At 53.1% G+C, this 13286-nt stretch overlaps 1 protein-coding gene across 2 annotated transcripts in view; it reads right to left on the bottom strand.

The window, feature by feature from the left end:
- Window positions 1-1001: 1001 nt before the first annotated feature.
- DRP2 (dystrophin related protein 2) overlaps window positions 1002-13286 on the bottom strand; it is a 29770-nt gene continuing 17485 nt past the window's right edge. The window contains exons 10-25 of one of the 2 annotated variants that reach the window (XM_077826207.1): window positions 11928-11988; window positions 10921-10982; window positions 10410-10484; window positions 9589-9790; window positions 9162-9247; window positions 8555-8712; window positions 8070-8236; window positions 6857-6968; window positions 6174-6310; window positions 5705-5770; window positions 4540-4605; window positions 4105-4248; window positions 2952-3189; window positions 2600-2720; window positions 2059-2145; window positions 1002-1177 (exon numbers count right to left, since the gene is read on the bottom strand). In XM_077826207.1, coding sequence (XP_077682333.1) covers window positions 1158-1177; window positions 2059-2145; window positions 2600-2720; window positions 2952-3189; window positions 4105-4248; window positions 4540-4605; window positions 5705-5770; window positions 6174-6310; window positions 6857-6968; window positions 8070-8236; window positions 8555-8712; window positions 9162-9247; window positions 9589-9790; window positions 10410-10484; window positions 10921-10982; window positions 11928-11988 — 1802 coding nt within the window. In that variant the 3' untranslated portion in view covers window positions 1002-1157. Of the gene's footprint in view, window positions 1178-2008; window positions 2146-2599; window positions 2721-2951; window positions 3190-4104; window positions 4249-4539; window positions 4606-5704; window positions 5771-6173; window positions 6311-6856; window positions 6969-8069; window positions 8237-8554; window positions 8713-9161; window positions 9248-9588; window positions 9791-10409; window positions 10485-10920; window positions 10983-11927; window positions 11989-13286 lie in introns of those variants that run through there. The other variant, XM_077826206.1, reaches the window with a different exon arrangement.

The following is a 13286-nucleotide window of genomic DNA, read 5'->3' on the forward strand; positions in this document are numbered from 1 at the left end:
TATTATAACTATGGGAGGGGAGGTTGTTCCAGCCCTGACTCCGGTGTTATAGTGACAGACAGCTCGGAAGGGAAATGAACCCTGGATTCGCATCCTAGTGCCACTAGTCAATCCCACTGCACTGAGATCACCTAGGGGGAGTTTCTAGGCCAGGGGCAGCACAAACCACGCCTCTGATGGGGAGTTGTAAGAGTAAATGATAGCACAGAAGGTACTGTCCTCTCAAAAGCAGATGCTCGAATAGACCCAATGAGTGAGGCGGAAATTATCACTGAACAAGGTATTAGAATTTAATGCGTGAGTGAGTCCACGATAGTATTTAAGTACATTTTTATATATATATATTTATATATATATATATGGTAAATTAAATGCTAAGGCTCTCTGTTATAAAGCTCCTCTCCAGATAAGGCTACTAGCTGGGCTGAAGCTGTTTTATTAACTCCTCCCTTCCCCCTTTCGCCCTCCCTGCACTGTTCCCACTAGGCAAGCACCCCCAGCCTGGACCTGGAGATCCCGGGGTACCAGGCAATTGACAGAGTTCAGTTAGTCAGACTCACAGCCTTTGGCAGTTAACAAAAAAGGTATTAAAATAGATACTCGGAGGCTGTTTACTGTCCAGTTGCTGCGGGAGCATTAGGCTGCCTGGTGCCCAGCAGGAGACTGTCTGGGAGCAGAAGCAGCCCACACAGCTGAAGTGAGTCAAGGCTGGGCAGGGCTCTGCCATCCCCTGTAGGCGATTTCCTTACCTTACCTTTCCTTATAAGGAGGGCGACAGTTTGTGACCAGCGAGGGAGGGGGAAGTCTCTGCCTGTATTTCATGTTCAGTACCATCTCAGGGTTTCAGTTCCTGGGTTTCTTTTGAATGCTTTATAGAGTTCCTTAAAACCAGACCCCAGAACACTTGGTCAGAACTGGCTGGTCATTCAGGATGGCTCCAGCCAGCACTCCACAGATCCTGCAGTCACATTCCCACGTGGCCAGTAGCCGTTCCCCTGAGATCTTCTGATGTTGGTGGACTTCATGGAGGCCATTCACTGGAGTGCCCCCAAGAGGGTCTGAGGGAAGCCCATCCCAGGAAGAGTAAGAGGGTGAGAGGTGGGGGAGGAAAGCAACCAAGAAGCTGGTTAGACAAAGCCTCTTACCCGCAGGAGGCGTTAGATACGGGAGGTCACACCTGAAAGAAAAGTCAAGAGGTCACATGAGATGGAATTTGGAAGCCACCTTGGTTAGAACCATCACATCAATAAACTGAGTGGACGGAGATTCGCCAGAAAGTTCTCCCCAGCACACACACAGGAACCCCTGGTCTGTTGTACTGGAGCAGGAAAGGAGGTTCACATGAAGGATTATGGAGCTATAACACAAGATTAAAAGAGCAGCCATGTCCAGTAGCTATTAAAGAAGCATTGCTCAAGCAATAGCCCAGTGTTAGAGGTGCTAAATCCCAAGCCCTATCCAAAGACCATGCCGGTGTTGTGAGAAGAGAGTGGGCCATTCAGAGTAACACCAGCTACTAAACATTCCCCGCTGAGAATCGGCTTTTTCTGAGTATCTAGGAGGACATGAGTGATTTCTTCAGATATGTGAAGGGGTCTGGTCTTTGCCGCCTCATTAGGGTGATGGGTAGTGGCTCCAGGCTGGGATGGAGAGAGGGGAGTTGGTTCAAGGTGATCAGATTTAGCGATACCAGGAACCTGATGGAGTCAGGTATGTTCCTTTTCAGCAGCAGTGGAAACCATCTGGAGCACAGGGCTCCCGTGACTGATGTCTCTCTCCAGGGCAGAAGGCTGCCCCTATGTCTAGTTGCACTCTCCTGAGCCAAAGGCTACAGTTCTTAGCAGTTGCAGAGCTTTTCCACAGTTAGGGGGAATTCCTTCTCCTCCTCCCTGAAATCTATGCCACCACAAGTCCAAGCAGCTCTTTGGAAGTGCGTGACTGCTGGGAGCCAATTGTTGCAGGATTGGCTGAACGAGGGCTAGGGCTTCATTTGAGCCAGGAAAGACACTCATTTTAGAGAGGAGTAAGAAACCAGTGAAGGGGATTTCACTCCAGTACCTTGGGAGTTGGGGAAGGCACTCCTCAGTTTCTCCATGATGTCCTCCAAACACAGACTGACATCCCGTGCCCTCGTCTCCACCTCATCTGGGGAGGGGTAGAGAAAAAGCAAAGCTGCGATTATAGGCATTTTTCAGAGATTTAACTCCTTACGGATACCAGGTAGGCTAGATCCACAAGGCAGGACAGTGTGATCAGGAGACAGGTTAGGGACTGGCAGCACTGCAGACAGATGCCCTGTTCATGGGGCTAGGCAGTGCACGGCTGCTCATAAAGCGGAGGGCTGGAGAACATAGAAAGTGAAGATCTGTGTTTCATAGCAGGGCAGACCAGAAAGGTGACGGGCTGGTGACAGCAGAGCGACTGAGTGCACTGGACGCTCCAGCTCTCCACTCTGATCAGCAGATGAATGGGCCTTTCTTGTAGCACAATGACCCACCCATATCTTGGCATGTCACAGGGAATGGAGAGGAGGCCCCAGGCAGGTGACCGGGGCTGGCAAGGGGCACAAGAGATCTAACATCCAACTCCAGTGCCTCACCTGCAGCTTCAGTTTCAGGGGTGTTGTGCTCCTTCTCCCTGGGCTGACTTCCCTCCGACGGATGGGGCGAGGAAGCCAAGGAAGAGGCCGCAGAGCCATTGACGTCCAAATCAGTCGGTGGCTGGAAAGAGAAAGGAGACATCATAAAAAAGTTTTCTGATGCTCCCTGGTTCCACGTTCCTCCTTCCTTGTTGTTGGCCTGCAACCTTCTGCACATCCATTACCAGAACCTGCCGCCCACATCAGCCTCCCTGCCCGCAGTATTGCAGCTCCTCTCCCAACCCCATCATACCAAAGCCCTCTCAGATACTGGACTCTGCACCATGCTCTCCATCTGATCCCTGTGAGGTACCTGCAGTAGCAACTCTCTGAGGCGATGCAGCTGGGATTCCAGCTGCTTGTTATGGTCCTCCAGGATCTGCATTCGGGTCTCCAGGCGGCTCTTGTGTTGCCGAAGGATCCTTGCTTCAGCCAGGAGCTCATCATTGTGTGGCTCTTGGGCTGATTCCGGAGACCCTTCTGCCACAGTGGGGGACTCCACTGCCTCATCGTGCTGCCATTTCAGACGTCTCAGCTCTCTTTGGAGGATCCTGCAGAAGGGACAGTCAGGATTCAAGCAGTGACTCCACCAGCTCTGGGGAGAAGACTGGAATCCCTGAACTGGCCCCCAGCAGCAACTGTGGGCACAGGATGGACAACCCGCCACCGAGAAAGCCCCACTGGGCTGATTCCTTACCACCATGTTTGTCTGAGAGCTCAGGATTCAGCATCCCCTGAATTCTCTGCCTGGCACCAAGTTGATACCTGCCCCTCGTTCTGTACCAGTTCCCAACAGTTTCCTAAACACGTCAGCAATGAACTAAACTTGCGGGAAACAAACAGCTCAGCTCTGGGAAATAAGCCTCCCTCTGAACGTAGCTCTGCGCCTGGCAGATGGCTCCTCAGTGCTTGGGCCATAGCTGCCCAGCAATGGTGATAAATCAAAGAAATGGGAGACAGAAGAGACCTACAATGGCTTGTTCAGCTAGTACCTAGGTCAGAACAAAGCTGCTCCCTGCAGAATATTTTCCAGTCTTGCTTTAGATGTCTCAGATAACAGGGCTCCTGCCACTTCCCACAGGAGACTGTGCCACTTTAATACCACTTGCTCTCCAGAAGTTTGATTACTAGTGAGCCTACATGTCCCCTTCCTCCACTTCACCCCATTACTCCAAGTTATACTTACTGGAGCTAAACAATGCAGCTCTGTGATGTGTCCCGTCCCCTCCCAACACCTGCAGACAGTTCTCACATCTCAGTCAAGCTAGACATATTGTGCTGTATCCATCCCCTTCCATCAGTCATTCCCCCCAGCGCCTGCAATCGTTTCCATCGCTCCTCTCTGAACTCCTGCCTGCTCGTCCAGCCCTTGGTGAGCCGGCTAAGACAGTGTTTCTCTGGCTCCTTTCCCCTTTGAACCAACCCCAGTCTCACCTGCTAGCCATGGCTTTTGGCCACACACATACCTGTTCTCATCCTCTAAGTGGGCCAGGATTCTCTCCAGCTCCCCCTTATCCTCTGTGTTTAGGCTGTCCTCGACCTTTGGGCTGCACACCAGCTCTCTGTCTGTGATTGGGCTGGAGTGACGCAACAGGTACTGATCCTCATCCCTGTCACAAAACACCAGGAGGAGATCGGTGAGGGAACTCTAGCGATGGGAGCGCGAGTGGAAGGAACAGCTGTACGGAGGGATTTTTGTACAAGAGAGGCTGGTTCTGTATTGCTTAGAACAGGGGAATCGAACTCCTGGGTACAGAGGGTGACTATGCAGCACAGATAGGGCAGGACAGATAATAGAGGAGGAGCTTCTCACATGCCCCAGGCAGCCAGCCTCAGTATATCTCCCCATGCAAGCTTTGCAGAGAAATACATTCAAAATATAGAAAGATGCATCAACTCACAGGCTATCGTCTGGGGACAAGCTGTCATTAAACAAGGAACAGTTCTGGCTTTCCATCTCCGCGAGCCTGGGGAAACAAAACTGTGTTCATAGGTGCCCAGGAGAACCAGTGGATGTGTCTGTATGTTCTATACACCACAGTTCCCGGGGTCTCCTGCAGACAACTAGACTGGACGTCTTCTCAGCTGTTCTGCCCCCAGTGTCCCTGTCACTTTTTTTGTTCTAAACATTTTTGTCCTTCATAGAAAAAAATTGTAAACATGGGTAGATTGTCCTGAGAGAGATGAGCCCTCCATGTGGAGGCCACCCAGGGCTCATCACAACCGAGCAGCTGTTCCATGTAGCATATGGACTTCAATCCTACCTGGAGGGTGGGGTAGTATTAGGGCACTGGTCTGGGAGACCCAGGGTCAATTCCCAGCTTCATCACAGAGCCCCGGTGTGGCCTTGCCCTAGGCACTTAGGCCCAGATCCACACAGGTGTTTATGTTTCTAAATCATTGATTTAAGTGCAATTGAAGCCTAAATACCTGTGTGGATCAGGGCCCTCATCTCTGTGCTCAGTTCCACACCTGGGTAATGGGGACAATAGCACTGCCCTGTCTCACAGGGGTGTTGGGTGGAACAATGCTTTATGGATTGGGAAGCTACAGCAGTGGGGCCCATGAAGTCCCATGGGATGACCTGAGGCAGGTGGCTGGAAACAAAAACCCCAAGGGGGTTGGTGAGGGTGTAACTGGCTTGGACAGCGGTCTGGCTTGTCTCTTAGGGGAAGCATGGTAGCTCAGTAGGCCTCTTCTTTAAATACAAAATTCATGAATGAAAATAAAGGTTCCGTAGAAACAGAATGGTTGCATCCCAGCCCAGATTAGCCCATCTGGGCATCCCACTCCAAAGGGGGGCCCTGCAGCTGCGTCACTACCCTTCTCCCCCTCCCACGACCAGGGCTCCATGTTTTGGAACTAACCTGAGCCAATTTTAGCCACGATCCCTGCCTGTGAAGTGATTTTAGTCAGTGTCGCCTGGAAAGCCCCAGCAGAGGCGTGTGTGGAGGAGGTGGGGCACTTGGATTGTTGGGGTTACTTCACCCTGCAAATTGCAGAGTGAAGGCTGCACACAAGGCGGACAGGAGACCTCATTGGGCAGCCTGCACCGGCGTGTGGTACCTGCTGGCGAAGTGTTCGATCCGGGAGTGGGTATCGGCATGCGGTAACATCGGGGAGGAGGCTGGTCTGGAAGAGACACACACAGGTCAGTGAGGCTCTGTGGTTCCTTACTCTGACCTCTGACTACGAGAAGCTACCCTGGTCCCATTTGGGTCTAGAAGTGCCAGGGACAGTTTGGAGAAGCACCACTCCCGTGAGGTTAAACAGGAAGCTGGAAGCAGCATCTCCACCAAACCCTCCATCAAGGGAGAGCGATGGGAATCCCAGGTCTTCTTCCAAGGCCTAGACACCAATCCAGCCTCTAGAGTGAAACCTGAACCATCTTCACCCTCTGATCCCTGCAGCGGGATCATTTCAATTTGAATTTCTGCCCCCCTCCCCTGCAACTGGCAGGTCCCCATCTGTGTGTATCTGGGAGGGCGGGGGAGGAGTATCAGACAGGGCTGGTTGGTGCGACAGTAGCACTCACGTCTCACTGAAGTCAGCTTCCAGCACAGACTGGACGGGCAGGTAGCCTCTCTGTGGATGCTTGCTGAAGTACTGCTTGGTCCGGAACTTGTTTTTTAGAGTCGTAGCAAAGTCCCTCATGTTCTCACTAGAGGTGGTCTGCAGAGAAACAGACACACCAAGGCTTTAGTGAGTAAGGGGTGGGGACATCCAGAGGAAAGAAATCCCTCAAGCCCAGCCTCAAACAGGGCAGAGGGGGAGAGTTTCCAGAGCACAGGCCAAAGATGCATGCAAGAATTGTGCAACGAGCAGGGAAGAGCACGAGCAAACAGCTGCACATGGAATCAGGAGTGTGGCTGGTCATATCACAGTGCAAGGCCATGCCAACATGCACAGTATCGGGGACTGTCTCTGCACTTTGCATGAACGGGCTGGAGGGGCAGAGCCTGTGTTTACCGTGACAGCTTTGTAATCAGCAAAATGCACTTGTGTAGGCAGCTTCTGTCACGCACAGGCAGAGCTGAACAAAACATCGGCTAAGCCATTTCTGGCACTGCACAAGGCTACCCGCAGCAGGAGGAGGGTACAGCACTGAATGAAGAGTTTCCTGCAATACCCTAGGCTGGCTGCCCTTGGCTCCCTAGCCACGTGAGACAGCGAGTGCTCAGCTCTCCCAGCACGACAGCGGGCACCCCAGCTCCGTACCGGGGTATAGTACTCCATGATGGGATAGTGGAGCTTGTTCCCTTTGCTGGCTCGTCCGGTCAGGAAGCAGGTCTGACAGATATCCACGTTGAACTGCTTCAGGCTGCGGTACCTGGGAAGATGAAGTGCAGTTAGGGAGACAGCATCAATCTTTGATGCTTTGTCTCCAAGCCTCCTGCCCCCAGGGGCTCTCAGCAGGGGACCGCTCTGCGGTAGCGTGTCTGGCTCACACCGTGTGCTCCTCACAGATCACGGCAGCTCTGGTTTTTCTTGTACATCACTGAACCTAAAGCACGGCTCAGAGGCGCTGACCCATTCACTGTCCCCAGAAGCCAGCCAGCTCCCTCCCTCTCTTCCTGCAGGGACAAATGGTCTCACCATTTGATATTTGTGGCAGTACCTGTCTGAGGCACTGCTGATATGAATGCCCAAATTATTGACATGGAGGTCAGAGGTCACATCTAAAACCTACTGCAAGTCTAGGGCAAATGGCCTTTTCAGCACAGGGTCCAGCTGTTGACCTGCCCCTGCTGGTGGGGGCCCACCAGTAATGCCTCCAGAATGGCCACAGCCTGCCCAAGTGCTAGACAAACCCGCTCCTGACAGAGACCTCATCTCCCAGCCTCAGGGGAGAGTGGGTGAGGGTGGGGACCCCACCCCAGCCCCATGGCCCCAGCTCACCCTTTTTATTTTAACATGTTTGGTGTAACTGTGGCCCTGGGTTGGCAGCTGCTATCCGCACATCAGGCATGTCCTGGGCAGCGCAAGCTTCCCTCGGATCTGCTGACAGGCCTCTGCCCTACTGGCATGGGAAAGCAGCTCAGTCTCCCTGCTGAGGTAGCCAGCTAAGGGTCCCATAAAGTACCTGCGGCTGGTGCTTTGTGATGGTCTCCGTCCAGGGGATAAACGTCTATCAAGTCATTTCACAGAGGTCACAAACTTGACAGCTGGGTCAGCTTTCTGTCACACCCACCCTGAGCCAGGGTCCAGCAGACCGCCTCCAGGAGACTGGGCTGCGGTCCCATTCCACGCAGGGTCCCCACCCTCACCCACTCTCCCCTGAGGCTGGGAGATGAGGTCTCTGCCAGGAGTGGGTTTGTCTAGCACTTGGGTGAGATTCATTCCAGTGTAACCCCACTATCACTGGCTCCCGCAGAGTTCCCCTTGCTCCTAAACTGGCTGCAAGGACTGCACACACAGTTGCTCTTCGTACCTGAAGCCTTTGATGGGACACTGTTTGCAGACAGAGCACTTGGTTTGGTGCTTCACCTGCTCAGCAATGGTCACTCTGTGCAGGACAGCCAGCCACACCATGGACTGTGGCTCCAGGTTGGCCCATTCCAGGAACTGGACGACCTCGATCACAGGCTTCCCATTACTCTAAGGAAAGAGGAGAGAGATAGGAGCAGATCACGCTGTGAAACACCTTCATGGCTCCAAGCACGGAGCGAGGCAGAGATCTCTGCTAGCAAATACCCGGCGTGGCTCCTGTTCCATCCCCGCATCTCTGTCCCTCTCCCTGCTGAGCTGGTACCATACCCACTTCAGAAAAGGCATGCACGTCACAGGAGGTAGCTCCGACACTGATCTCCCCCGGAGCCGTTCCCAGAGCTGCTGCCGCTGCCTCCCTGCCCATTGGATGGACCCCTCACAGGAAGGGAAAAGGCAGAAGGATGCATCGCCACTGACGTTACTTACGAAGCGGAAGCAGCTGCGGACACTGGGCTCCACATTGCTGCCCCCAAACGCCGCCACCTCTCCCAACTGGCGCGGAACCTGAATGGCCTCATGCAGCAGGATACTGAGGTGCCGCTGGTCGCACAGACCTCCGGGATTCGCCACCTGGCCAAAGAGATCTGCCGGGAGGTGGCCCAGCACCACAGCAATCAAGAGAATAAGGGTGAGAGACCAACAGCAAAGACACTCCCACTACAGTTGTACAGGTGCGTGCCTACCCCCCACCCCATGGCTGGGGATGCAGCTTTATTTGGGCAAGAGGAAGGGAAGCGAGAGGACGGAGATGAAGCAAGGCTTGGAGCTTTGATCCCGAGACTGACTCTTTGCCACAGCTGAGCTGAGGAGTTCACCCAAGTGTGTCTATATTTGCACTGCAGCATTGTAGTCCCAGCCTACTAATCTAGGAGGTATGGGATTCAGAGAAAGAGGGGGAGTCGTAATGCAGAGATTAGTCATGGTAGGAGGCTCCCATCAGGCAGGCCTCCTTGCTCAGAAACTTCACTAAGCCCGGAAGCCTCCCACTCCTGCTCTGACCTAGTTATTCCACGGACCCTGGGTGGTGACTCACACTGGAATTTCTCCTTCACCTCTGTGCCACACAGACATGCAATGCCAGTCTTGAAGGACAGCACTCGCATCTTCCCGCTGCGACCGCTGAAAAACAGAGAGGCACAACGCTGAGCCCCTCTGTTCTGCGAAGGTCGTTTTCTTAACAGAGCCCAGTGAGTGCCTGCTGGGTGTTCAACAGCATGAGCTTCCTCCCAGCAATGCCAGCTGGACCACTGCAATGCCAACTTCTTCCCAGGAGTGCCCTGCCTATGCCAGCTGGGCCCCAGCCCATGGCAGTGTGAGCTTCCTTGCAGCACTGGCCTGGCTGTACCCACCCGAGCTCCAGAAGTGAAGTTCCCCTCCACGCAGTGCCCAGGCAGTGCGCAGGCTCCAGCAGCGACAGCTTTATGGCTTTGAAAGGAGTCAGGGAAGCTGAGAGCAGGTACCTATCGAAAACGTTGAGCAGCCAGTTGAGACTCATGTCCACGCAGAGCGGCACGTTGACCAGAATGCCCCTCTCCTCCTCCAGCCGCTCATAGAGGGCAGTCAGGCAGTGGATGACCTCCACCACGTCCATCACGCGATCGCTGGGCTGTAGCTCGTGCTCATTAAAGATTTCCAAGGCTGTGTCCAGAGTCACCAGGTCCACTGAGCAGGCCAGGGGCAGAGAAGTGAGGGATTGGAGGAACAGGGAACAGGGAAAGGAAACATTACAGATCAGAATGAAGAGGAGAGGTATGGACACCTTCTCTGAAGACATCAGTCCCAAACACTACAAAAATACATCATCAAAGAGCCACCATCTATTTAAAAGCCACCTTTCTGTCTGGCATTCTTTCCCCTACTGTGGTTACAGGTAACAGCTAAGATCCCAGTCACTGAAAGATTACAGGGAAGCCGTGTCTCACTGTTTTTTTCCGTGTGTTTACTCTGGCCATTGGAGAGCACTTTGTGTAGCGTCTCACTGCCCAGCGAGTCAGTTTCCCCTCTTTGTGTTGGCCTTCCACAGCAACGTAGCAGAGAAAAAGATGTGAAAGCAGAGGAAAATGGGACTGAAAAGCCAAAAGAATCACAGGGGCTCTGACGTGAGGGTAGGACTGACCCTACCATTAACATAATTGTTGAACTTGATCAGAGAGAGTTGACAGTCTCATCGAACCAACCCCAAACCCAAATCAGTTGCTGTGCTCCAACCTCTCCTTGTAAGCACTGAAAGGCTCCCCAGAGCAGGAGGGCAGGAGAGGCAAGGACAGTGTCTGGTACTCACACCGCAGAGCTTTCTGGACACGGCGCAGCTTCATGGCTGTCCGATACGCAGAGAATTTGATGTTGTTCAAATCGGCTGCAAAACAATATGAAAGAATTGAATATAACTGTGGCCTGTGCATCTTCATTCTCAGAGGCACGGAAAGGAGCACTCACCAGACACAGACTTTGCAGGGGAAAGTGTCCTTTGAATTAGCACAGAACCCAAGCCAAAGGATGTTGTGCCAATTCTAACAAACAAAAGGATCAATCCTCCGTCAGGGACAAAAGGTGAGGAGGAGCGAGCGTGACAGAAGACAGCACAGAATCACACCAGGTCTCTGCGAGACTCTGGATCCATTATATTGAGGGGAGCTAAGCGGAGGGAGTTCTGCCACTTGTCAGGGTGCACTGGGGGATTGCTCCGAGTCCTGTCGTATAAAGGGCATGGAAAGGAGAGGCTGTATGAATCAGTGCTCTCCATGGGCTCATGCAGTGGGGTCCCCAAGGGAGGTGCCTAGAGTGGCTCTTACCTAGCGTTTGGTATAACTCGGTCATCTTGGGGTGGTCCCAGCATGTCGTCTGAGCCTGGTGGCTGAAAAAAAAGAAGGAAACCAAATCACTAAACCTGTAAATTAACTGGCAGACATGTGAACAGGCAGACGGCTGCAGCCAGCCATTACCCCCTTTTTATTGCAAAGGGTCCCCAAAGTCTGTGCTGCACTTCCCAGATCGGAGCTCCCTCTGGTCCCAAACCAGGCAGCTGATGCCTGCAGGCCTCTGCCCATCACCTGACGGTACCGTCCTCCCATCTCAGCATAATGGTGCACAGAGATCCCACATGCTGTCTTCCGGGGAGGGGTGGGGGAGGAAGGGGCAGTGATAATACTAAGGGGATTCCCAGTGCACACAGGCAGGGGTGCATTTTGGTGGCAGGGGGTCCACCCCGGTGGAATCAGGTGTGATGAGTTTGTTCTAACATCACTGTTAATTTCGCCTCCAAGCCCACCTCTTATGGGCTGACTGCTAGGGTCCTTCCTCCTACAACATGCACCCACTACTCTCCAGTGCCCCAACGCCTGCTAACAGCCATTAGGGGGTGCCTAAAAACAGCACTTGCTAAACTACGCCCCCCCCACACACAAACACCCCCCTCTAATATCTGCAAATGTCCCCTCTGCAAAACCTAATGAGAGTCCCCAGAGCTGGGAATCCTGCAAGGGAACACATCTCTTGCCCAACCACAGCTGAATGTGGGGACCCACCTAGGTTCCTACTTACACCAGAGACTGCCCAGGGAGGATCTCTGTCCAGGGCAGAAAGGACCACTTGGGCTGTGTCTGGTGTGATTGGAAGGCGGTGAGCTCACCGCATGAGATCCTGGAATGGATAGAATTTGTGTTTTGCCCCATCAAGACCACGTAGGTCTTATTGGAGGTGAATGGGAAAGTCACACAGGGGATGGAAGACAGACGGAGTGCCCCGGAAAGTGAGACAGAGAGACCAGCCACTCTTCCAGCCTCTGACCCCCTACACTTACTTGATGTAGTACGGCACTTTATTGGGTGAAATTGCTCGTTCCCAGGGAACCTGGACAGAGGCTGCAAAAAGAGACAGATACAGACGTGCCTGTCAGTCAAACTCCTCTCTGATGAGAGACTGCAGCCTACCGAGTGCTGTTCTCGAGAGCAGAGATGAGGTGGGGCTAGGGACGCAGCACTCCTTGTACTGTGAATGCAGAAATGGAGTAACCATCTCTGTGCCCCCAGCCTCATCGCACTCCCCACAGTTGGCTACGGACAGGACCCTGCCATTGGGACACTGCCATTGCCCCAGGCAGTGGTCCCTGGTCAGTGAAATCTTTCCTTACAAGGTCCATCCTTGAGACCCCAATGTGCATCAGTGTGGGTGGGTGTACTGCACTGGATTTGGGTGCTGGAGGGTGCGTTGCTACCCTCTAATGGCTGGGCCACAGCGTGAGAGACACCTGCTTCTCTCACTCTCATTAGAGATCTCCGTCAGTTCAGGAGAGGCCTGTTTTTCTGGAGCAGAAAGATCAGAATGGACAGGAGCCCTACCATAACTGCATTGGTTGCCTGCAGCACCAGTCATTGTCCGGGGAAAGGAAACCCTTTCACCTCCAGCACCACCACCAAACAGCTCACCTCCACACGGGCACTTTATAAGTACAGTACCAAGGTCAGTGCTTCTAAACCTGGCTCCTAAATCCATGTGCAGGCACCCAGGCCAAGTGACCTGCTCTGCAGAGGAGCCGAGCACCCACTAACCCCAATGATGTCATTGGGAGCTGTGGGTGCTCAACCCCGTAGAGAATCAAGCCATTTTTATGTAACATCAGATACCCAGGTTTGGAAATGTCCTAAGTGCTTTCCACTGCAGGGTTTGCCATGGTGCCAAGACAGCCTCCTGACAGAGCCAGCTCACTGACGTGAGAATAGCATCCCGCTTTACAATGGAAAATAACAGGCGCATTCTCACCGCCTTACCCACCACTGTGGGATATGGGAGCTGACTTTTTGCTGTCATCTGCCATCGAGCCCTGTGGAGTCACAGGATTACTGAGTTTGGCACAGCCCCAAGTGCCAACTGGGAGCTGCTTCAGGCTCATGTCACCATGTCTGTGTCATTGAATGGGGCACCACTCCACCTGACGGGCACACGTGGTTAGCAAATACGGATCATAATAGCCTGGAGAGCTGCCTCCAGCATAAGGGCTTGTCTCCAGAGAGAGTTAAGATTCAGGGAACAAAGACCACTTTACTTCCAAACACGAGCATCCACATGGGTTTAAAGCACTCTCACTGATGACAAATCCAGTAAAGTGTGAAGTCATTTGGCGTATTTTTCCTGAGTGTCCCCATATAGACAAGCACCTAAA

The sequence above is a fragment of the Eretmochelys imbricata genome, chromosome 9, assembly GCF_965152235.1.
Source record: "Eretmochelys imbricata isolate rEreImb1 chromosome 9, rEreImb1.hap1, whole genome shotgun sequence".
NCBI lineage: Eukaryota > Metazoa > Chordata > Testudines > Cheloniidae > Eretmochelys > Eretmochelys imbricata.